General features: G+C 42.4%; 1 protein-coding gene across 1 annotated transcript in view; it reads left to right on the forward strand.

Annotated features, from left to right (window-relative positions):
* The window catches only part of LOC135394397 (clusterin-associated protein 1-like), a 70,421-nt gene that overhangs the window by 15,130 nt on the left and 32,010 nt on the right, over positions 1 to 23,281 (forward strand). The window contains exon 6 of the mRNA XM_064625126.1: positions 409 to 492. Within this exon, the coding sequence (XP_064481196.1) occupies positions 409 to 492 (84 nt within the window). The remainder of the gene's footprint in view (positions 1 to 408; positions 493 to 23,281) is intronic.

A 23,281-nucleotide genomic window follows, 5' to 3' on the forward strand; every position in this document is an offset into this window, starting at 1 on the left:
GTAATCTCACGGCAGATGGTTTGTGAAGAAATGGAGGCTGCTCATTTTTTTAAACAATATGATTCTGCAATTATTATCTTTTTTGAGCAAGAATGCAATTTTTTATTCAAGTTCTGTGACATAGTGACTTGTGTCATGATATCGTAGTGTTTCAAAAGCAACACAGGGATGAATGAACTTCCACATAAATGTGAAAAGCATTAAATTTTTCTTCAGAAAGGCCTTCACACTACTTTAAAATACAAATAAATAGAGATTTGAAATAATTAAATACTCAAAAAATGTCTTAAACATAATAGGGATTATTCATATTTTATTTAACCTGCAGAAGAGGTTTATACCTATGCACTTTGCCCTTTATATTGAATGTGTGACATTATCAGTAATACTTTTGCTTTTCACATACAGGAGTCACGAACAGGCGTGCTGACAAGGCAACTGGAAATAAATGAAGTTGAAAAATGTGTTCTGGATGCGATACAAGCTGTGAAGGTATGCAGAGACTGTACACAAATATCAGCACATTTTATAATTTGACTGTGTGCCATCATGACAGGGGCTTATTATTTAGCACAGTTACGGTATGCTGTAAAAACACAAATATATGCCAAAAATTATCCTCTAAAAGTACTCTTAAATTGTGTGTTTTGTTGTGTGTCAAATTACTTTTCACTGTAAGGTGTGTTCAACCGTGACAATTCTATCACATCTGCAGTCCTGCATTATAGTATCTGGGCACACTTGCACGAAAAGCTTTAAGGACTTTCATTCTTCAGTGGCAAATATTCCAAAAGGGTGCCAAAATGATACCTAATGGTCTGCCTTGGAATCACACAACTTGATGTATTTCATTCAATGTCGTACAGTACATGTGACTGCATCATCATACTTGTAAAAGCCTGAGTCTGGGCAAGCAAATGCACACGCACATGAGGATCGTGTGTTGAGTCTCATGTGTATGTCTGTTTGCGCAGACTCAGCCATCAAGTATGATGGGGTTCGTCCACAAGCTGGCTTGTGTATATGCCATCCTATGTGATTGCATATTCTACTTTAGCACTTCTTTGTAGACGGAAAGGTTTGATGAAGGAAAGCTTTGAGGACTGCCCTCAATGAGTTTTGTGCAAATGGGCCCTGATCACACACAACATATTTGTGGAATTAGTTACAGTAGAAAAGTAATAAAGTACCCCATTGCTTCCAAAGTGATTCAAAAGTGTAAGTAATTTCCAGTAAGTACAGTCGGCGACAGATTTTTGAGACTTTTCGGAGCCATGAAATCGGTCCGAATTATTGGGGAGTCCAAATTTTTAGTGAATGGCATAAATCCACTTCATTTTAAGAGGGCATACCAGCTCTCCGTCCCAATGTATTTCCTATGGAACAGTTTTTATGCTTTCTCTCGGTAACCGCTGCACAGATTTTGACGCGGGTGCTTTCATCATAAAGAGGAAGACGAGATGAAATGATTTACGCCACAGGATTTCTCATATATGTCGTATGTATTTTACGGCGACGTCACGAATGCGAAAAAAATACACAATTTTTCTTCTCCCTCTTTGAACAGGTTTTATTAAACTTCTATAGCCATTTCGAAAAAAACTTTCTATTTACTTTCTCTGGAATTATTTCAGAAATCGATAGACATCAAATTTATATGTCTACCACTTTCCGTTTTTATAAGAAAGCATGAAAACTGAGTAAGGGTAAATACCGTCTCAAAGCCCCGTAAACCGCGTCATTCTGTGTCGCCCTCTAGCCAGAGCACAGGAAAAACCGCTCGGAACATTCTGACCGTATCCATCCGCCGACCATGCGGCGCGCACGCGCACTGTAGTGCTCCCTCTCTCCTCTTTACTTTCATGGACAGCGGACTTAGAGCATGGCCTTGGAGACCAGAACAAAAGCTTACTTAGCTGCTCGTAAAGGGATTATCGTCAGCCAACATTGTCGAGGGGGGACGTTGGGTCGACGAGCCAGCATTGTCACGGCCCGTGTAAGAGACCACCGAGACCAATAAACCTCCTCTTTTTTCGGTGCGCTTATAGAGAAGTGAGATGAGTTTATTAGCTTGACATGAAACGTAAATTTGCTCGATTTTGCCGTTTCGGGTTTGTGCTTACTCAGTCAAATGTCTCATAAGGCTAACGAGAATCTCTCGTATTTACGGTTAGTGGAAGGCCGACTTCACAAACATTCCAGTAACGTTCAACAGGACTGCCCTGTAATGTTCGTAATGTTGAAACAGCCAGCAAGCGGATTATACACAGATAAATGTTTCTTAGGATAACGGTACTTAGAACTGCAGCTTTATTTGTTGTTTCTCTTTCTTTCTTTTATTGATCGATTTATTTTTACTTCTATCTTTATTATTTTCTTTTTCTTTTTTTTTTCATGAACGCTCCACGTGAACCAATAAGAAAAATCGATGAAGCGGCCGCTGCACAATTATTTCCACCCACGCAATGAGCAACAGTCTTTTCCGGAACCCAAATTCACGTTCGCGTAGCAAGGAAAACCAACGACAACCAACGACAGTGACGGGGGAGGGGGATATATTTATTAGACGAAAAGGGAAAAAAAAAAAAACGGGCTAAAGGTCAGCCAAACGGGACGTCGGCTTGCTATTCCAAAAATACATAAATAAATAAATAAATTAAATTAAGAAATAGGAGAGAAATGAAACGGACGCAACGGAACAGCACGTTAGTTAGTTGATTATTAGGTTAGTAAAAGTTCGGTGTTTGCATATTCATGTTCAGGTTAGTCTAAGTGGGCTTTGGTAGTTTCTGCGCAGAAATAGCCAGATAACATTTATTTACAGTAGTTTATTTTTCAACGGGGACTTCGATCACGTTATTTTGAGATACGGCCAATTTTTCGAGACCGGTTCCCTGGATTTTCCATCTTTCGACAATCCTTGCTAGTTGCACGTTGGATGACCCAAAACCTGTACCCGTCTGTCTTTGCACAGCGCACAAAGGGAGGCCTTCTGAGGAAGATAAGGAAAAGCTCTGGGTCACTGGGGATTCTCCGCTGAACTAGTGTCTACGCTGAACGAAAGGTCTGGTGTAATGTGAAGTACCCTGTGAGAACCAAGGAGTGTCTAAAAATATAGTACTGAAGTTTCCGGGTAATAATCAAAGCGTTATGAGACGGAAATCGTGCTCCGAGACCTCGTCATACGTCAATTCCTTTCATTTTATCTTGTACATTTATACATAAAGATGGAGTTCAAGGAGTTATTCCGAAATCCTAAGCTGTTTGGAGAAGGCGTTTGATCGAAGACCGCTTGGTCGCAAGCCGTTCGGTCGAAAGCCGGTTGATTGACGCCGTCTGTTCGAAAGACGTTTTTTCGAAGGGAGTTCGATGCTCGCAGCGTGTCCTTAGCACCTCTTTTTCTGTAACTTTTGATTCGAACATATGGAGCATGAGGCAATCAGTGTCTTCTCCTTTTTTGTTTGTTTCTTGCTTTTTTTTTTTTTTTGCAGCTAAAGAGGGGAGACCACTGGTCATTTGCAGAAAGGTTTTATTGGTCATTCACGAACAGCATAGCCTTCTGGCTTTTTACTCTCTCCCACCCGAAAGGAAATAAAATTGAATTGAATTGAATAGAACAATGCGGAAGTATCCCGCTTAGCTGTAGGACACGTACCGAAGAAAATGTCTTCAAGTTGGGAGCAGCCAATAGTCTGTGCTTCTTCTCTGCACCCTTTTCATTGCTGGGATCCGAAATGGGATAGTGATATGTGCACGAAAGGCACTCGAAGTATAAATGCTAAGAAGGAAATTTTGCCATAGTATAAAATACAGGTACAGTAAAACCCGTGGATAACGATATCCCTCGTAAAACGATGGTTCATGATTTTACCGTCAAAATATACATTGTTTCTATGGGGAAACGACTCGCGTACAGCGATGGAGACCGCGGTTCCGAGTACTCGTATAACGATGTTGGACGCTGTCCCGTGCGGGTAACCTAGCGGCGTCGATGATACGAATCTCACGGGGTAGCGGAAAAAATTCGTAACATCCGAAATTCGTATTAAAAGAATTAAATCAAAATAAAAATTGCGGCAAGAAAATAGACAGCGAATTTTCCAATACTGTCAGTGAAAGAGGCCGGTGGTAACGCGTTTGTGTCTCGGTATTTGGTCAATGCTGCTCAAATGCGCGCGATGACTCTAAAGGCCCAGCACGTGCTTTCCTCCCGCGCGTCGCGCGACAGTGTTCTAAAGCGAGCTTCTCCTAAAGCGCGCAGGCGTTAGGTGAAGCCGACTTGCGGAATGGTGACATGTAATCCTGATATGTTCCCTGGTTCCCTCCACGAGTTCTGTTCTCACAAGCCAGTGCGATGTCACACAGCTTCGCGTTTTTTTAGCATCTGTTTTATTTTTCTTTTATTACACGCGGGGTGGCGCGCGACTTTTCGGGGACGCGCTATTTAGGTCAACCCTTGTCTAACGATGTACCCCGTATAACGATGGAATTCGCGATTACCGTCAATATCGCTGTACGCGGGTTTCACTGTATTGTTTTTTTTTTCTTCTTTTTTATTTATTGTTTTTTTTTTATTTAACTATAATGCCAGCCAACTGAGGTCGGCCAAGGCATGAATGTACATACAACATCATTCAACGTACAACAACATTTCACTAAGTCGTATATGTAGCATCTAATCTATCACAAAAAGACTGCGACGACTGGGCACATACAACACTGTTTGGAAGAGCATTCCATTCAATAGCGGTGCGGTGAATGAAAGAATACTGATAACAATTCACCCTCGGTCGAAAAATGTCTACATGCCGGCAATGGCGAATTCTGCTCTGTTGAGTGGAACTCAGCGAAAACAAATTTCGATAATCAATTTTCAATTCGCCAGCTAAAATCTGAAAAAACATCTTCAGTCTATGCAATTTCTGACAGTGTGCCAACGGCTCAATACTAACCTGTTTGTATAGAGCAGTAACAGATGATCGCATATCGTATGAGCCACAGATAAAGCGAAGGGCGAGCCTTTGCACGCGTTCCAACTTTGTAATATTGGACACTGTGTAAGGGTCCCAGACCACGTCAGCATACTCAAGGATAGGGCGTACGAGTGATTGGTACGCTGCTAATTTTGTCGTATGGGTACTGTGTCGCATGAAGCGTCTAAGGTACCAGAGACGCTTACTTGCTCTTCTCGTGATGTAATCCACATGGTTATTCCAACGCAGGTCTGAAGATATTATAACTCCGAGATACTTGTAAGTATCGACAACACGGAGTGGCACGTTATTTAGCAAATAGGAGTAAGAAAGGGGGCAGCGTTTGTGTGTAATTGTCATTTGAACACACTTAACCGGATTCAGATCCATCTGCCATTCCGTGGCCCATTCAGATATGCGATCGAGTGAGTCATTAAGTACTACCTGATCTTGCACAGAGTTTATACTATTGAACACAATGCAGTCATCTGCATACAATTTGCAATGTACTGATACTCGTCTGACTAAATCATTAATGAAAATAAGAAAAAGTACGGGACCGAGGATGGAACCCTGCGGTACCCCGGAGCGCACTTCTGCCCTGGACGAACAACAACCATTGACGACAACAAATTGCGACCTATCCTTCAAGTAAAATTGTAACCAATTAACTAAGCGTTCGTTATTGATAATATAAGACAACTTCTTCATAAGTTTAACATGAGAAACACGATCAAATGCTTTTGATAGATCCAAAAACAGAACATCAACCTGATCATTATTATTCAATGCGTCAGCTAGTGTGTGAACAGTTTCAATTAGCTGGGTAGTAGTTGAAAACCCACGCCTGAATCCATGCTGAGCATTGGTAAAAAAGCCGTCTTGCTCTAGATAACAGATGATGTGATTACAGACATAATGTTCAATTAACTTGCTGCAAACCGGTAGTAACGATACCGGTCTGTAATTGAGAGGACACAGAGTTCCCGGACTTAAAGACAGGTACAACGTGTGCACACTTCCACTGTGTTGGTATCTTGCCAAGACAGAAGGATTTGTTGAAAAGCAAAAACAGGTACTTGGCACACCACATCGGGAACCGTTTTAAAAATGCAGCAGCTAGGTCACCTTGACATTGTGATTTTTTTTCAGACAGATTTAACAATGACACCAAAATTCCTTCCTCAGATATAACAAGATCAGGAATGAAAACAGTCTTACCAACAATAGTCAAGTTCGTGTCTCCATTGTCTGTTATAAAAACATTTGAGAAGTAATCGTTAAAAACATTCGCTATAAGCCCTGGATAATCGGTCTCGACATTATTATGCGTGATCCGATTAATGCATGATTTCGGACCTCTTAGGTAGCGCCAGAATTTTTCGGGACTTTCTTTAAGGTAATTGGCCGGTTTCACGTCAGTTCAGGCATGGAGGTCCCATCGACCTCTTGGATTTTCATTATTTTTTTATATTTAGAAGCTCATCGTACATGATGACCAACAGCGGTAAAATGAATAATTTCTACGAAATAGTTTTCGCGCAAAAAAATCCAGAAAATCCGGCCCTGAATTCGAGTGTTTCAGTTTTGCCCTGTTTGCACGCATATATCTCCCGAGTTTTAAAAGATACTGCAGTGAATCTTTTTAATGCTTTAGTATGCCTACAGGCCAGCAGTCCAAGCGCAAATTTTGGCGCGCAGGAGCAACGCTCTATAATATAAAAAATGGCGAACATGCTCTCTCGTGCGGTTTTGTTTCAATTTCGACGCGTGATTTCTCTGACTGTAGATATTCCTCATTACTCTATTTGGCATCATTTCACTCAGCTTTTAATGCTCTTTCATGTGGTATATATATCGTGCGTATACCCCCTACAGCTATCTGCTGAAACAGGCAAATGTTAAGGTATATTTAGAAAAAACAAGGATTTTGAGCGTCCGTTTCTCGAAAAGGCCCCTTTTTATTTCATTTATATTTTGCCAGGACATGGCCCGATGTTAGACCTTTCATTTTACGTAAAAACAACCTGCTTCAAAAGACATACACTGCCGATTAGAACATTTGTCGGAGCTCGGCTGCCGGTACCGTGGGATGGCGGGCCTCCTGTCGATGTCGTACAAGAAAGGGACAACTTTGTGTAATCAAAAGTGGTAGTTTATGTCGATATATTTACAAGACTGCGAAAAAGCAGTATTTTGCAATGACAGCGACAAATGATTTCACTAATTTTCTATGAAAATGTCACTCTTCTGCACTCACTGTCCACAGTACTAACTATAAACGTTTCTCGACCTAGACTTTCCGGTGTCTTGCTTTGCCACGCATGCGAACCCTGTATGCCACTTTGATGCGGTATAGGTTTACCCATTGTTTTTTTTTTTTTTTTTGCATTGTAAAAGAAGCCACTTCCTCAGCCCGTACATGTGGAGTAAATGGACGCGCGTTAGGTGTTTTGGCAAGCACGTTATCGCATCTTGTGACTATAAGATGACGAGATGACGTCTCGCTCGATTGAACGCAAGTTAGGTGTCATGACATGGTGCTTGATTCCTGTCACACCGATCCTGTCACACGCACTTTTGTCGTGGCCTGTTCCTGAACAGCCATGTCGCGCTCACAAAAGTAGATTTGGAGAGCTCATACAGCTTATGCCGATTTTTAGAATGGCTCGCCGCTCCATCTGACACGTAAATCATTAGCTGCAAGAGGAACATTCTCGTCAAGACATTCTTCAATAGCTATGGAAGCTAACAGTGACTGTGCTGAATCGTGACAGAAGTCTTCCCTCACCACACCAAAACTGTGTGTTTCCGTGCCAGCTATTACCACACATGTGAATATGGAAATCTGTTTTCCACAGTGGCACGCTTGTATTTCGCTATGTATGGCTATACTGTCCAGTTTTGAGCGAAATCGAAGTGCATTAGGTGCGTATCCCGTATGGCTCTGCTCTGAATGTATCTAATGTAACTATGACAAATGCGAGAACCCGCCCACTTCCCTAGCTCTGAGAAGGAATGTACTGCTGCAAGTTCAGCACACACACGCATTTCGTGCTAAAAGCCCTCTGCATAACTTAAAAATATCGTAAAATGAAGTAAACCAAGCTTCGCAGGAACTGGCGGGAACCCTGGAAAAAAGCAATTCCTAACTCGATATTTATTTGTGCAGTATTGGTATCACCGTGTACGCAGCTTGCAACAGTGAAGTTTTACCTTCGCTGGCCATTAAGTTTGACCTAGCCTTTGAAATTCGGCTTTACGGCAACGTAGGATTTCATTATGATGCTTTATTGGGAATCACTAACTCCCAGAAGTGAATTATTTCTTCAGCAGGACGTCAAAAGTTTGCCTACAAATAGCTCAGGTCAGGCTAAGGCCAGACAACCTTGCTCAAACAAAGGGAGCATCAACACGAGGCCCGCCATCCCGCGGTACAGGCAGCCAGGCTCCGACAAATACGCACGCAGACTAGGGCCGCGTTTTAACGTGCTAATCGCCAGTGTACGCCTTTTGAAGCAGAATTTTTTAACGTAAGATGGAAGGTCTAACATCGGGCCATGTCCTGGCAAAATATAAAAGAAATAAAAATGGGCTTTTTCGAGAAACGGACGCTCAAAATCCTTGTTTTTTCGAAATATACCTTGATATTTGCTTGTCTCAGCATATACCTGTAGGGGGTACACGCACAATATATGTACCAGATGAAAGAGCATTAAAAGCTGAGTGAAGTGATATCAAATAGGGTAGTGAGAAACATCTACAGTCAGAGAAATCACGCGTCGAAGTTGGAACAAAACCGCACGAGAGAGCATGTTCGCCATTTTTTATATCACAGAGCGTTGCTCCCGCGCGCCAAAATTTGCGCTCGGACTGCTGGCCTGTAGGCATACTGCAGCATAAAAAAAAATTGACTGCAGTATCTTTTAAGACTCGGGAAATATACGCGTGCAAACACTGCAAAACTGAAACACTCGAATTCAAGGCCGGATTTTCTGGATTTTTTTGCGTGAAAAATATTTCGTAGAAATTATTCATTTTACCGCTGTTGGTCATCATGTACGATGAGCTTCTAAATATAAAAAAATAATGAAAATCCAAGGGGTCTATGGGACCTCCCTGCCTGAACTGACGTGAAACCGGCCAATTATGCATGATAACATTAAAAAATCAAAATTTGGCAGACTTAATCTCTGCCCTCAGTAATTGTTTCAATCTAGATAGACATGCGCTGTCAACCTTACGTTTCCGCATTCTGAAAATCCGCCTCTTTAGCTGTAAGGCATTTCGAGTGATCCAAGGGTTATTTTGCCGCACTGTCTTAACTCTGTATGGTACGAACAGCTGCATACACGTGTCAACAACAGCCTTGAAAGTTATTCAGGCCTCGTCTATGTTATCGCAATTGCCCAACATGTCCGCGAAACCGTCAAAATTCAAAGCAAGATAGTCGATAATACTTGTATCATCAGCGTGGTTAAAGTCATAGAAGGATTTTAAATGCAGGGGACAAGCAGGCATGTTGTGCCAGTTCGCATGAAACAGACACTATACGATGATCTGATATGCCATCATGTATATTCACGGAAAAGGGCTTGGAGGCGATTCGAGAAGATAAGAAAACGAGGTCCAGAATAGATCCACCGCTTTGCGTGATACGTGTTGGACTGTGGACAGTCTGGGACAACATTGATGAGAATATAAAATCAGCAAAAAATACTGTATTAGCACAAGCCCCACGTAGAGGAGTACAACTATCCCAGTCGACACAAGGCAAATTAAAATCTCCGCCTATTATAATAAAAGGATGAGTAGAACAGTACTGAGAGTAGAAACGAGCCAGTGAAGAAAGAACACCAATATCAGAGTTAGGAGCCCTATACACCACGCCAACAATCATCTCCCCAAACGGAAACAAAACTTTCACCCAGAGTGATACAACGTTTTGAATTTCAGGCATCAGGCTATATTGAACTTCTTTTCTGAGAACAATAGCTACTGCACCACCCCTGCTGGACCTGTCCTTTCTTAAAAGGACATGAGATGGGGGAACAGTTTCTCTATCCTGGACATTCTCATGAAGCCAGGTTTCAGTTATCAAAAGTATATCAGGGTTATATACCAACAGTATCATTTCTATTTATTCTGTTTTGTTAACCACGCTGCGGGCGTTTATCGTTAGTATTTTGAGTCTTGTGTCATCATTGGTTGGGATCGAGTCTGCCTCGCAAAATCCTGAACAGGCAGCCTTCAGGCCAAATCTCTGGCGTATTAATCATTTCAAAATCTTCAGCGCTAGTGGTCAAACAAAATGAGGAATAAGTATTTACCCTCGTTCTGAGTTGCACACAACGGAAGGCTCTGTCACCAAGTGCAGAGCGTGCCACATTATTAATATCATCAGTTGTAGTTGACGGGTCCAAATGCGTTACAAATAACGACCTTTCTTGCGGCGGGCGCTGAGCGACTCTCAGAGTCGATGACTTTGCCGTACCCACAGATGGCGAGGGATGACGTGGAGGACCACGAAAGTCACTGTTGTCACTGTTTGGATTCTGTGTACGAGGTGCTGACGGCCGGTGTAATTGGCGAGAAGACACCCTCGTGAACCCGGCACTGTCGAGCGATACATGAGGGCTGTCACGGTTGTCACGGGTTGAATTCTGTGCACTAGGCACAGATGGCTGACGAGAAGACAACCTAGGGAACGCGGAACTGTCGAGCGATACATGAGGGCTGTCACGGTTGTCGCGGGTTGAATTCTGTGCACTAGGCACAGATGGCTGACGAGAAGACAACCTAGGGAACGCGGAACTGTCGAACGGTACTTTAGGGTTGCGGACAGCTGAAATGGATTGCGACGTGCGGCGTTGTCGAGCACCAGAGCCATTATCTTCTTGGTCTTTGGCTACCGAGTTGTCACTCGTAAAACCGGGAATCCGCTCCTTGCACCACGCAGGTGGAGCCAGCGTCATATGTCCCCTACCGGCGCTGCGCAAAATGTTGGGTAGCGAAAGGGTGCGTATCCTCGCTTGCTTTGACTACACGATTTGACTGCGTTGCGGCAGTTCCTGCTCTACTTGGCCTCAGAAATACTGTAGCTAAAGTTGTTGGTTGTTGTTATGACACTGTTTCTGACCCATGAACTGCCTGGATATTTTTTTGGACAGAGTAGCGCTGTCAAAGGGTCAAGGATCTGTGAATGCACATCATTCGGCTGAAGATTTCCCGGGGTATTGTCGTAACGTGTGCTGGCTTGGACTCATGCCAAAATCCCTGACTTTTGTGGAATTCTATTTCCGCACGCATGTAATCTCAGAACTTGTCTATTTGCCCAATTGTTATGTTGCGGTTGAACGGTTACGGTATTATTATGGTTTTTGTTAGATATGTAGAGGTAAAACACGCGGAGAGGTAGGTCACGGCTGCGTTGGTCCCTGAGTTTGCATAAACTATTCACAAACGGTACAGGTGACAATGAATTTCAATTAAAATTGCCGCGGAGACTGAGCTGGCGTTTCCTTGGCCTGGTGGCTCTCTGGTATCAACGACACACACACACAAATAGAGATACGATTATGCCTATGAGAGCGCATTGCACAACTTAAATAGTATATTCTGCAGAAACGTTCGAAATGAAAATGAAATTTCGAAAATGCAGAACTACGCAGCAATTTTTAGACATTCTTTCGTTGTTGCCGTTTAGAAAGCCCTGTAATGAAAGGGGTGGATTTCCGCGTAATTTGCTGCACACTTAATAGTGTGTTCCAGTATAACCGTGGTATAACGTACGCTGTCGCCCTTGTGCACGTAAGGGAAAGCGTTGGTGATTCGCACGCGCAAGATACAAGCAGTGCATTGCGCAGAACCAAGAGGCTATTCCTTACGTATACGCAAAAGCGACAGCGTACGGTGTGCTAAAACTCACTATTATCTATTACGGGCCTTTCCTATCAGGATGATCGTGTAGTACCGCAATTTCACCTCTCCCTCGAATTCCACAAGGAATGTATCAAAAGAGAAACATGAAGAAGTAAAACCCACCGCAAAAAAAAAAAAGAAGTATCAGAAGAAAAAGAAACCCGTAAAAGCCAGCAACCGTAAAAATGTCAAACCCACGGAAGAAATTTGGAGTATTCGGCTCCTTTTTCATTTCGGCGAGATTTGCCTGGCTAGAGTCATGCATAGCAAGCTCGCCGCGTCTGATACACGTTTTCATTACAAAGAATTACAAACGTGCAGTGTAACTTCGTCTAACCTAGAGCCACTAAATAAAGGTGCACTGTACTGAGCGATTGTAATAAGCTTCGCTTGAGTGGACACCATTGAGCGGGACAAGTTAAACCGAAGGAAAGCAGGAGACCCGCCCGAAGTTACTACTCAAATGTTAACACGTGGCTGGTAGGGGGCGCTCCAACTGCTGGAGAATCTCTACTGCAAGGAGCGGATTGTACAATTTCCAGCGAAGACGTCTGCATATGAAGCTCTGTTGGACGAAAACAACGACTGGGTTGCACGGAGAGTATCAACACGTTCCAAAAGTTCAGACTTTGTCTTTGCAAGCTCTATCCTCAAAAAAGCTGTTTCTTTCTCGAGTGACTGAACGGTATGACAAAGCTGCTCGTTTTTCTGGTTCATATCGTTAACAGTGTGTGTTAGCGTATCTACCTTTGCCAGGAGAATTGCAAGCACGTCGTCCTTGGAGCAAGTGTCGGTTCCATCATGGGCAGATGCAGACGAGGCAACGGTAACAGGTTCCGTGGCATGCAGGGTGGGTGTATCAGGGCGGGTGCCGTTTGACAAGAGTACATCATCTAAAGAATTTCTTCATATTAACAGCCATATAAAACTTTAGATCAATCTTGTTTATAGTATGCATCTGCTTCAAACGAAGCAATAAAAAACTCAATCAAACGACCGCTGCCGTTTCGATCAAATGGCTTTTGTTCTTGCGTAGACGATTTCTCCGGGGGCATTTTTCTCTGGGGACGGTTCTTCCTGGGGACATTTTTTCCGGGGATGAAAATCAGGCATCTCGGGCGAGCTTTGATTATATGAAACGACTTCTCCGTGATCAACGATGAAAGATGAAAGTCACTGAAAAGGTTAGCCAGCTGTAGGGATCGAACCCACATCTTCTGGATTACCGGTCCAGGGCTCTACCAATTGAGCTAAGCTAACACGCCTCTCCAGCGACTTTCGGGGTGCGTCATCTGAAGGGACGACAAACCATCCACTCACTCTCACTCACCCTCCTTTCACTCTTACATTTTTTTGCTCACTCATACACACATTCATACGACGGAAATCGACGCAAGCGGCATCTGTTGAACAAGAGAGAAACTGATGTTCTGAGGCTGGAACAACATAGAAGGGACAGATACAAACAAAGCCTCAAATTGCCTAAGAAATCAACGATGAAAGATGAAAGTCACTGAAAAGGTTAGCCAGCTTCTTAGCCAGCTCCAGCTCCAGCTCCAGCTCCAGCCAGTTTCTTAGGCAATTTGAGGCTTTTTTTGTATCTGTCCCTTCTATGTTGTTCCAGCCTCAGGACATTAGTTTCTCTCTTGTTCAACAGGTGCCGCTTGCGTCGATTTCCGTCGTGTGAATGTGTGTATGAGTGAGCAAAAAATGTAAGAGTGAAAGGAGGGTGAATGAGAGTGAGTGGCTGGTTTGTCGTCCCTTCGGATGACGCACCCCGAAAGTCGCTGGAGAGGCATGTTAGCTTAGCTCAATTGGTAGAGCCCTGGACCGGTAATCCAGAAGATGTGGGTTCGATCCCTACAGCTGGCTAACCTTTTCAGTGACTTTCATCTTTCATCGTTGATTTCTTAGGCAATTTGAGGCTTTGTTTGTATCTGTCCCTTCTATGTTGTTCCAGCCTCAGAACATCAGTTTCTCTCTTGTTCTCCGTGATCATTCCTTCATTTGGCAACTAGCGCTCATATTCATCTCTGGAAACCCCAATTTTGTAATTGCATCTGTGTCGCCGTTCAAGAATAGTGATTTTCCTAAAATACGCATAAATTTGGCTCACATGGTGTCCAGTTCTTCAGCTTTTCCACGACCGAATTTCACGTTTTCAAGTTTAGATTGAATTAACTGAGACCTCAGCATCCAACACAACGAAACCTGGAGTAAAAATTTACGCTTCAGAAATTATTCTAAAAAAAGAAAAGAAGGCATATATTACCCTGTCCCACATAATAAGGAGGCCGAACTGTACTTTTTTGCCACACTCAAACAAGAACCTGTTATGTTGTCAGGTGACCATAGTTATTATTTTTCTACAATGTGTCCTTTTATTTTTTGTCGAATCGTTCCTCTTGGCGTTCAGGAAAAAAAAAAAGACTGTGTAGGGAATATCGCGACTCCCGCTGCAAGGCCTTGCCCCTCGACCTTCCCATATCTTTTTTGGTTGGTTTCCGTGTGTCGACCCCAAGCCTTTATCGCCCTTCACCTCCTTTGTACGGTTTTGAAAACTCGTACACCAGAAGAAAGGGAGTCCCCTGTCACTGGGGTTGTCGACTGACATCATTTTTCTGAGGGGGTATAAGGTAAAAGAAAAGAAGGGAGAACATGGAGGAAATGAGCCTTTCAAATATGTTATTGAAGTTTTCGGGTAATAATAAGAAGTCTGTTCTACGACGGAAATTTTGAAAAGTCTTTTGCACAAACGCCTTGTAAATGAATTCAGATATTTGATAATGCTTACTTACCAGAAATATACATATCAAAATGTCATTTTTGCATGAATAATAGAGTTATTATCAAGGTAAATTGCATGTTGTAAAAACATTTTTGGGACCCCTCATATAGGACCCCGGTAGTGAATGCTGCCCTATTGTGCATTTCTCACACATAAAATATGGACTTTGTCGTAGGCAATGCTATGTACCTCATATCTTTAATGAGCTCCTCTTCGACAGTTTTTCTTTGGAATCGAAGTACAAACTAAAAAAAGCGCTACGGCAACTTTATCATAGGATGTAGTACCTTTATATGTTCATGTACTGTCAAACTGTATGCTGCTGACTGCTTCAGGCCCAGTGCCACACGCTTTTCCGCTTAGACGGACCTGTTTTCTTATATTTGTAGTTTGCTTTCTTGAGTAAAATTATTATTATTATTATTATTTATTATTATTAATATGTATGCGAGTGCAGAAAAAAAAAGGAATACCGTTTCAAGCAGATTTTCCAGACTGGCATTGTAAGCGCTGTGTGTAGGCAATGTTTATAGCCTAATTTACAGCCGCTGGTAGATCCAATTGAGAGCCTCCGAGATACCAGCATCCGTACTATCCGATCACACTTGTATGTCGGCATACAGTAAGTATGCACTAGTAAAACAATACGAAGAGCAACTAAAAATTCAATAATCAGTCAGTACAGGCGGTAGTGACTTGTGAAAACAATAATTGTAGCATGAATATATAAGAACAAAAAAATAAAAATAAAGTAGTCATGTAGCAATAGGAGACAAGCAAAAAGATGTGAATGTCTCGAATCGAACTGCGGACCTTTCATGGCAAAGTCCGACACTTTACCACTCGACAAACAGCGCAGAGGGCGCGGGCCGCCTTAAACTCGCGAGGTCAACCATGCACGATGAGGATTATTTCGTAAGTCGGAGGCGAACGGCGTGATAAGGACGGCGAGCGTGGCGCCATCTAGAATCGGGAAAATCGTGTATCGGAGTTGCTCCCCGACTGGTATGGCCTCTGAAGGCTTCGGTTCCACTCTTCCCTTTCCTGTCGTAGTTCTATATTTGGTTTGTGGGGGCGCCACAGCCTCGTGACTTTGCCTCGAAGACCCGCGAGCCGGTTCTCCTAAAAGTTCTCCTAGCTAATCTCTTTTGTGATTGTGATTGTGATCGTAATTTATTTGACCTGATGCTTGACAACTGCTGGATTAGCGCCTGCAAGCCAGTACACCTATACAAAGCAGACACGGAAATTATCAATTGTAAACAGGAACAACAAAGCACAAGTAATGTCACAACAGGAGTGAAGGAAATGTAAAACACTATAAGTATGGACTAAAAGGAAAAAAACAAACAAAAAAACTGTACTTATGTAAAACTGTACTTTGTACTCGTATAATGAAGGTCGTTCGCAGCAAAAGGCGACTTACAGTTGACCCTCATTTACGTGGCACCCACGGTTCCTGGAGAGAATGTCTGGATAGCTGGGCATTCGGATAGGTGAAACTCTGAGGCTCTGCAAACTGAAATTTGTTTGCACTGTCCCTGTTTGGATGTCACGTGATCTAGATAAGTGAAGTCCGCAATGGTGTCGACTGTTATTTGTATAGTTTCAAAGGGGGGAGCATGTAAGTGCATTACGCGGGGTTGAAATCAATGGGGGAGGGCATACCTGGTGATGATGATGATGATGAGTTAGGCTTTACCTGTGCACGAGCGAGCCGATATCTGGTGACCTAGGTAAAAAATGTTTTCAATTACAAGTGGTTTATGAAACAATTTCTACTTGAAACCATTTTGAACCCCTTTGTACATAGATGGTTTGCAAGTGGGAATTGTTTCATAAACCATTTGGGACTGCAGGCATTTTTCACCTGGGGACTCAGGATGACAACAGTTTTCCCACAGATTTGGGTTGGAAGAAAGTGGACATATATGCCTGAAGACGAAATCCTCCGTTCCAAGAAACAACAACGACAAAAAGGAAACATAAATAGCGAGGAATAAGGATTATCCCCACCCTGGTGGCATAGTCTGCACCACCTGCACCTACGTGTAAAAGAGATGATATACCAACGTAATAGAGTGACGAACGGTAGGAATATCAAAAAAAAAAAAAAAAGAGGACATGCTGGATAAGTGAAGGTACACTCATAGACACGCAGACACTTCACTTAGTTTACTTGACTTACAAACACACTGTTTGAATTCTTCCTTCCTTTTTGTTCCTCGTGTAGGTGAGCAAGCTAAAAATAAATAATGACAAATGCGTGTGCGTCGTTATTAGCACAATAAAAATTCATATTGCTTATACCCCTGGAATATGCATGTAAATATGCAGCAAAACGTGTAGACTCGTGCAGTGAAATTTGTAGCAGAAGGTTTGAAACAGAACAGTTTTCGTGCGACTCAACATCTTCTCAAGATACTTTATCTTCAATGCAAATAATAAATTGTCAAACAGAACACGTTATCAATTCGTATACATCAGGTTCTGCTTCCAACCTGCAGAAACCACGGGTAGAAACCTTTCACTCTTCCTGATCCGTAACAATGAACTCTACCTCGTATACACAACACAGGTGGTCTCCTGGAGCCGTGAACTTCAAAATGGCCTTTTTCAGATTCAACAACCCAGGAATTTATACTTATGAGTAACCATAAAATCAAATGAATACAATAAAGTAACCATATGAATAAGCGATGAAATCATCTCGTTTATGTTGATGTTAGAAAAAAATAAAATTAAAGGGCTAATAAGCTTCTCACCGTACACCCTTGCTGAAGAAAACATGATATGCATGAAACAAACAAAAAAATATTCAGTATGCATATGCACAACAATATGTAAAAGATGACAATCGTCTTTTGTACTAAGCGTGTATAACTGTACTTGCATTTATATACAGACACGAATTGAAATGAGCTTCAAGAAGCAAGTTCCACGTCAGATGCACTTAGATTTTGCAAGTATAGAGCCATTCATTCATTTCCAATAACGGAGCTTTTTTGGGGGGAGGAGGGTGGAACAGATGTCTGGGATGCGCTCTGAAAAGTCTAAATCTCTCCGTAGGGGGTCAAGACGAACCTGTAGTCAGCCCATTTTGTGCCTTTCATGCTACATGTCACAATGTGCTACTCACTCACTCAAAGCATACTTCATCATGCTGTTCATTGTGACGTTCATTGGCGATTCCAGCCGGAATATCGTCATGAAGTACATGACCGTCTTGCCGGTCACCATCACATCCCAGTGCGGCTATACAGGGTGTCCCAGAAAACGTGTCATTGAATTATAATAAAAAAACAACACCACCTAGAGTCATGCGGTCAATGGCATTTGTTCTTACTGGGTTTTTGCCACCTCCTGATGTGAATGTCGTGTAACGTAAGCTTAATTATGCAAATTTTTACGAGCTAAAGTCGGAAATTTACCAAGTAAAAGTCACTTTTTTACCCCACCAGTGTGAAGACTGTGTCTAATTTACTCAAATTAATGATAATTGACAGAGATATGTACTCAGGAGCTATCTCATCGGAAAAAATAGCCGAACATCATGCTCTACGGAGCTCCCACAGGATAGCACACGATGAATTTTTCAGCGCAGTCTTTGTCAGTCCGACGAAAGGAAGTTGGAAACTCAGCCCACCCTAGCATCCCAGAAGGAGATAAGATAACACAGGCATGACTTATCACGTCCGACTTTCACTGGGATAATGCTTTCCCTCTCCCAATTTTAGGAAATGTTACTTTTTCTACTATCACTGTGGGCTGACTTTGGAACCTCCTTTCGTCGGACTGAGAGTGATTGCGCTCAAAAAGTCATCGCACGTTGTAGTCCGGTGCTCCAAAAAGCATGATATTCGGCTATTTTTTCCGATGGGATAGCTCGTGAATATCACTGTCAGTTATCGTGAATTTGAGTGAATTGGGCACGCTCTTCATATTGGAGGTAAAAAGGTGACCTTTACTTGGCAAATTTCCGAGTTCAGTTCGCAAATATTTACATAATTAAACTCACGGTATACATGACATTCACATCAGGAGGTGGCAAAAACCTAATAAGAACAAATGCTGTTGACCGCATGATTCTAGATGGCGTCGTTTTTTTATTATAATTCAATGACACGTTTTCTGGGGCACCCTGTATATGCATCGATGCCTAGAACACCTTTACTTACAGAGTTACGTCTTACAGTCTAAAGGGGTGGACAAACAATGGAAAAGAAAGTCCACTTTTCTTCAGAAACATTGGAGAAGATAACACTCAATCAAGACGAAATAAAATTACATTTTCTAAACATTGCAGAACAAACATAGGAAATAGAGCTAACACTCAGTAATTACGTACAAAATCTGAAGTTACATCGGGCCTCCCGTGCTAAGTGTAGCAATTTTTTGGCAAACAAATAAAACTCAAACTTGGACATCTTCATATTAGCGTGATTAGACACGGCTTTGTAGTCATATGTACAGCCCATCCAAGCTTCAAACCACCTATACATCTCGGACCTGACATGTAAGGTAAACGATAGAAAAGCCAACCTTCAAGTAATAAAAAGAAAGGAAGCTACATATACAGTCAACGGACGTAGCCCAGGGACTTGGGCCTCATTGTACCTCGGATGGAGGTGAACACGGCTAAATGCTAGGTCCCTGCACTGAGTCAGTGTCATGAATAACATATGACAAGTGAGCAGACTTGATTGCGGCAAATAATTGTCGGCATATTTATTTGGCTGCCCCACCGCATCTTCTTTATTCCTTGTTCTGATGCGCGATAAGTCAGGATACATTATAAGCGCCCCTGGACTGAAACCACTACCATTTGGCATTGGGCGATAACCTGCCTGGCAAATTTTTTCTTCTAAAAACATGCTTAGATATTAAATAATATCCTCTGAGCCAGAACCATTCCAATGCAGGTGTGAGAGAGCAGCTGCTCTGGGCGTGTTCCCTAGACGAGCAGCTGGTAGGTAGGAATCTTGGAAGCTCGTAGCATTAGGTAGTAAAGGGAGACAATTTTCGCTGTAGAATTGGGAGGGGAATTTTTCCAATTTGCTTTCCACTTTTTCTTTTAAGTTTTTCATCAGCTTTAATGTGCAAAACATTGATGCAACAGAATAAATTGCCTGTTTTAAAGGCATATCTAAAGATGGAGAGCACATACGTAAATTTTACACCAAAATGTTTTCCTTGCTATTGTGCAGTATTGTGGTGGGGTGCTTGATGGTCGTCCAGCCCCAGCTGAAAGTTGGCCTCGAGATGGCTCTGGTCTAATATGCTTTGATCCCTTCAGTGATGGAGTTGCAATGAACATATATAATTGTGTTTCCATATCTGGATATGTTATGCTCTGCTCTTTTGAAACGCTATAGTTAAGAGGCCATACCAGTCGGGGAGCAACTCCGATTCACGATTTCCCGATTCTAGATGGCGCCACGCTCGCTGTCCTTATCACGCCGTTCGCCTCCGACTCCCGAAATAATCCCCATTGTGCATGGTTGACCTCGCAAGTGTAAGGCGGCCCGCGCCCTCTGCCTTGTTTGTCGAGTGGTAAAGTGTCGGACTTTGCCACGAAAGGTCCGCAGTTCGATTCGAGATATTCACGTCTTTTTGCTTGTCTCCTATTGCTACATGAGTACTTTATTTTTATTTTTTTCTTCTTATATATTTATGCTACAATTATTGTTTTCACAAGTCACTACTGCCTGTACTGACTGATTTGGAATGTTTAGTTGCTCTTCGTATTGTTTTACTAGTGCATGCTTACTGTATGCCGAGTTGCCGACGTACAAGTGTGATCGGGTAGTACGGATGCCGGTATCTCGGAGGCTCTCAATTGGATCTACCAGCGGCTATAAATTAGGCTATAAACATTGCCTACACACAGCGCTTACCATGCCAGTCTGGAGAATCTAATGCTCGAAACGGTATTCCCCTTTTTTTTTTGCACTCGCTTACATAATAATAATAATAATAATAATTTTACTCAAGAAAGCAAACTACAAATATAATAAAACAGGCCTGTCTAAGCCGAAAGGCTTGTGGCACTCGCCCTGAAGCAGCCAGCGGCATACAGTTTGACAGTATATGAACATATTAAGTTACTAGATCCTATGATAAAGTTGCCGTAACGCTTGTTTTAGTTTGTACTTCGATTCCAAAGAAAAACTGTCGAAGGGGAGCTCATTAAAGTTACGAGGTACATAGCATTGCCTGCGACAAAGTTCATATTTTGTGTGTGAGAAATGCACAGCAAAGTTAACCCGCCTGCGTCTAGAAGAGCAGCATTCGCTAAGCGGGGTCCTATATAAGGGGTCCCAAAAGTGTTTTTACAACATGCACTTTACCTTGATAATAACTCTATTATTCATGCAAAAATGATATTTTGATATGTATATTTCTGGTACGTAAGCATGATCAAATATAAGAATTCATTTACAAGGCGTTGGTGCAAGAGACTTTTCAAAATTTCCGTCGTAGAACAGACTTCTTATTATTACCCGAAAACTTCAGTAACATATTTAAAAGGCTCCTTTCCTCCATGTTCTCCCTTCTTTTTCTTTTAGCTTACACCCGCTCAGAAAAATGATGTCAGTCGACAACCCCAGTGACAGGGGACCCCTTTTCTTCTGGTGAACCAGGTTACAAAACCGTACAAAGGAGGTGAAGGGCGACAAAGGCTTCGGGTCGACACACGGAAACCAACGATAAAAGATATGGGAAGGTTGAGCGGCAAGGCCTCGCAGCGGGAGTCGCGATATTCCCTACACAGTCTTTTTTTTTCTTCCTGAACGCCAAGAGGAACGATTCAACAAAAAATAAAAGGACACATTGTAGAAAAATAATAACTATGGTCACCTGACAACATAACAGGTTCTTGTTTGAGTGTGGCAAAAAAGTACAGTTCGGCCTCCTTATTATGTGGGACAGGGTGATATATGCATTCCTTTCTTTTTTTAGAAGAATTTCTGAAGCGTAAATTTTTACTCCAGATTTCGTTGTGTTGGATGCTGAGGTCTCAGTTAATTCAATCTAAAGTTGAAAATGTGAAATTTGGTCGTGGAAAAGCTGAAGAACTGGACACCATGTGAGCCAAATTTATGCGTATTTTAGGAAAATCACTATTCTTGAAGGGCAACACAGATGCAATTACAAAATTGGGGTTTCCAGAGATGAATATGAGCGCTAGTTTGCAAATGAAGGAATGATCACGTAGAAGTCGTTTCATATAATCAAAGCTCGCCCGAGATGCCAGATTTTCTTCCCTGGAAAAAAAATGTCCCCAGGCAGAACCGTCCCCAGGGAAAAATGTCCCCCGGAGAAATTGTCTCCACAAGAACGAAAGCCGTTTGATTGAACGCGGGACATTTGGTCGAAAGTCATTTGATCGAACGTTTAGTGGAGAGCCCCCGTGACCCGGAGCTTTTCCTTATCTTCCTTAGAAGGCCTCCCTTTGTTCGCCGTGCAAAGACAGACGGGTACAGGTTTTGGGTCATCCAACGTGCAATTAGCAAGGATTGTCGAAAGATGGAAAATCCAGGGAACCGGTCTCGAAAAATTGGCCGTATCTTAAAATAACGTGATCGAAGTCCCCGTTGAAAAATAAACTACTGTAAATAAATGGACTATCCTTGACTTTGCTGACCAAGAGCGAGGGAGGCTCCGCCCCCAAATGGTGCGCCAATAGGAGAACTCGGGAGGCGGAGCGCTGCGGCCACTGCTCTTGCCTAATAGATGGCGCATCGGTAGCACTCGGCTCGGGATATGTGTGCCGCTGTCGTCTGCTTCTTCCGGTAGAGCTACGACCTTGGAGCCTCTGCTCTCGCGTAAGAGATGGCGCAACATTGGTGCTCAGTAAGGGCACGTGTGGTCGCCATAACTTTGAGCCTCGACCTTGAGACTGGCCGGTAACCTAAATTCCGATGGCGCGGCGATAGCAAACCATAGTGCGTAGTTTTGACGATTATGCTTCATGGATGTGTCATTACATTACCAAATTTGTGGCCAGTTCGACGTTTCGCTCCGCTCTTTTGCGTAAACATTGTCTCAGCTCATGAAAAATGAAAGAAATGTTTGTTCTACTCCTCGCACTGAAATAAATCGTTTAAAATAATTGTACTGTGTGTTCCATTTTTCTTTTTGTAAGTAGTTATGCAAGTATGTAAAAAGGAAAGAAATGTAGCTGCTTGTTCTACTCCTCGCACTGAAATAAATAATTTACAATTGTACTGTTTGTGTGTCTTTTTCTTTCTTTTTGTAAGTAGTTACGTAAGTATACTGCGTAGTTTTGACGATTATGCTTCATGGATGTGTCATTACATTACCAAATTTTTTGGCCAGTTCGACGTTTCGCTCCACTCTTATGCGTGAACATTGCCTCAGCTCATGAAAAAGGAAAGAAATGTTGCTGCTTGTTCTACTCCTCACACTGAACTAAATCCTTTGAAATAATTATACTCTGTTTCTTTTTTTCCATTTTTGTAAGTAGTTACGGAAGAAAGTAATTGTACTGTGTGTGTGTCTTTTTTTTTCTTTTCTAAGTATAGTTATGGAATAAACTAATTGTACTGTGTGTGTGTTTCCTTTTTGTAAGGGT

This window comes from Ornithodoros turicata, chromosome 5 (genome assembly GCF_037126465.1).
Source record: "Ornithodoros turicata isolate Travis chromosome 5, ASM3712646v1, whole genome shotgun sequence".
NCBI lineage: Eukaryota > Metazoa > Arthropoda > Arachnida > Ixodida > Argasidae > Ornithodoros > Ornithodoros turicata.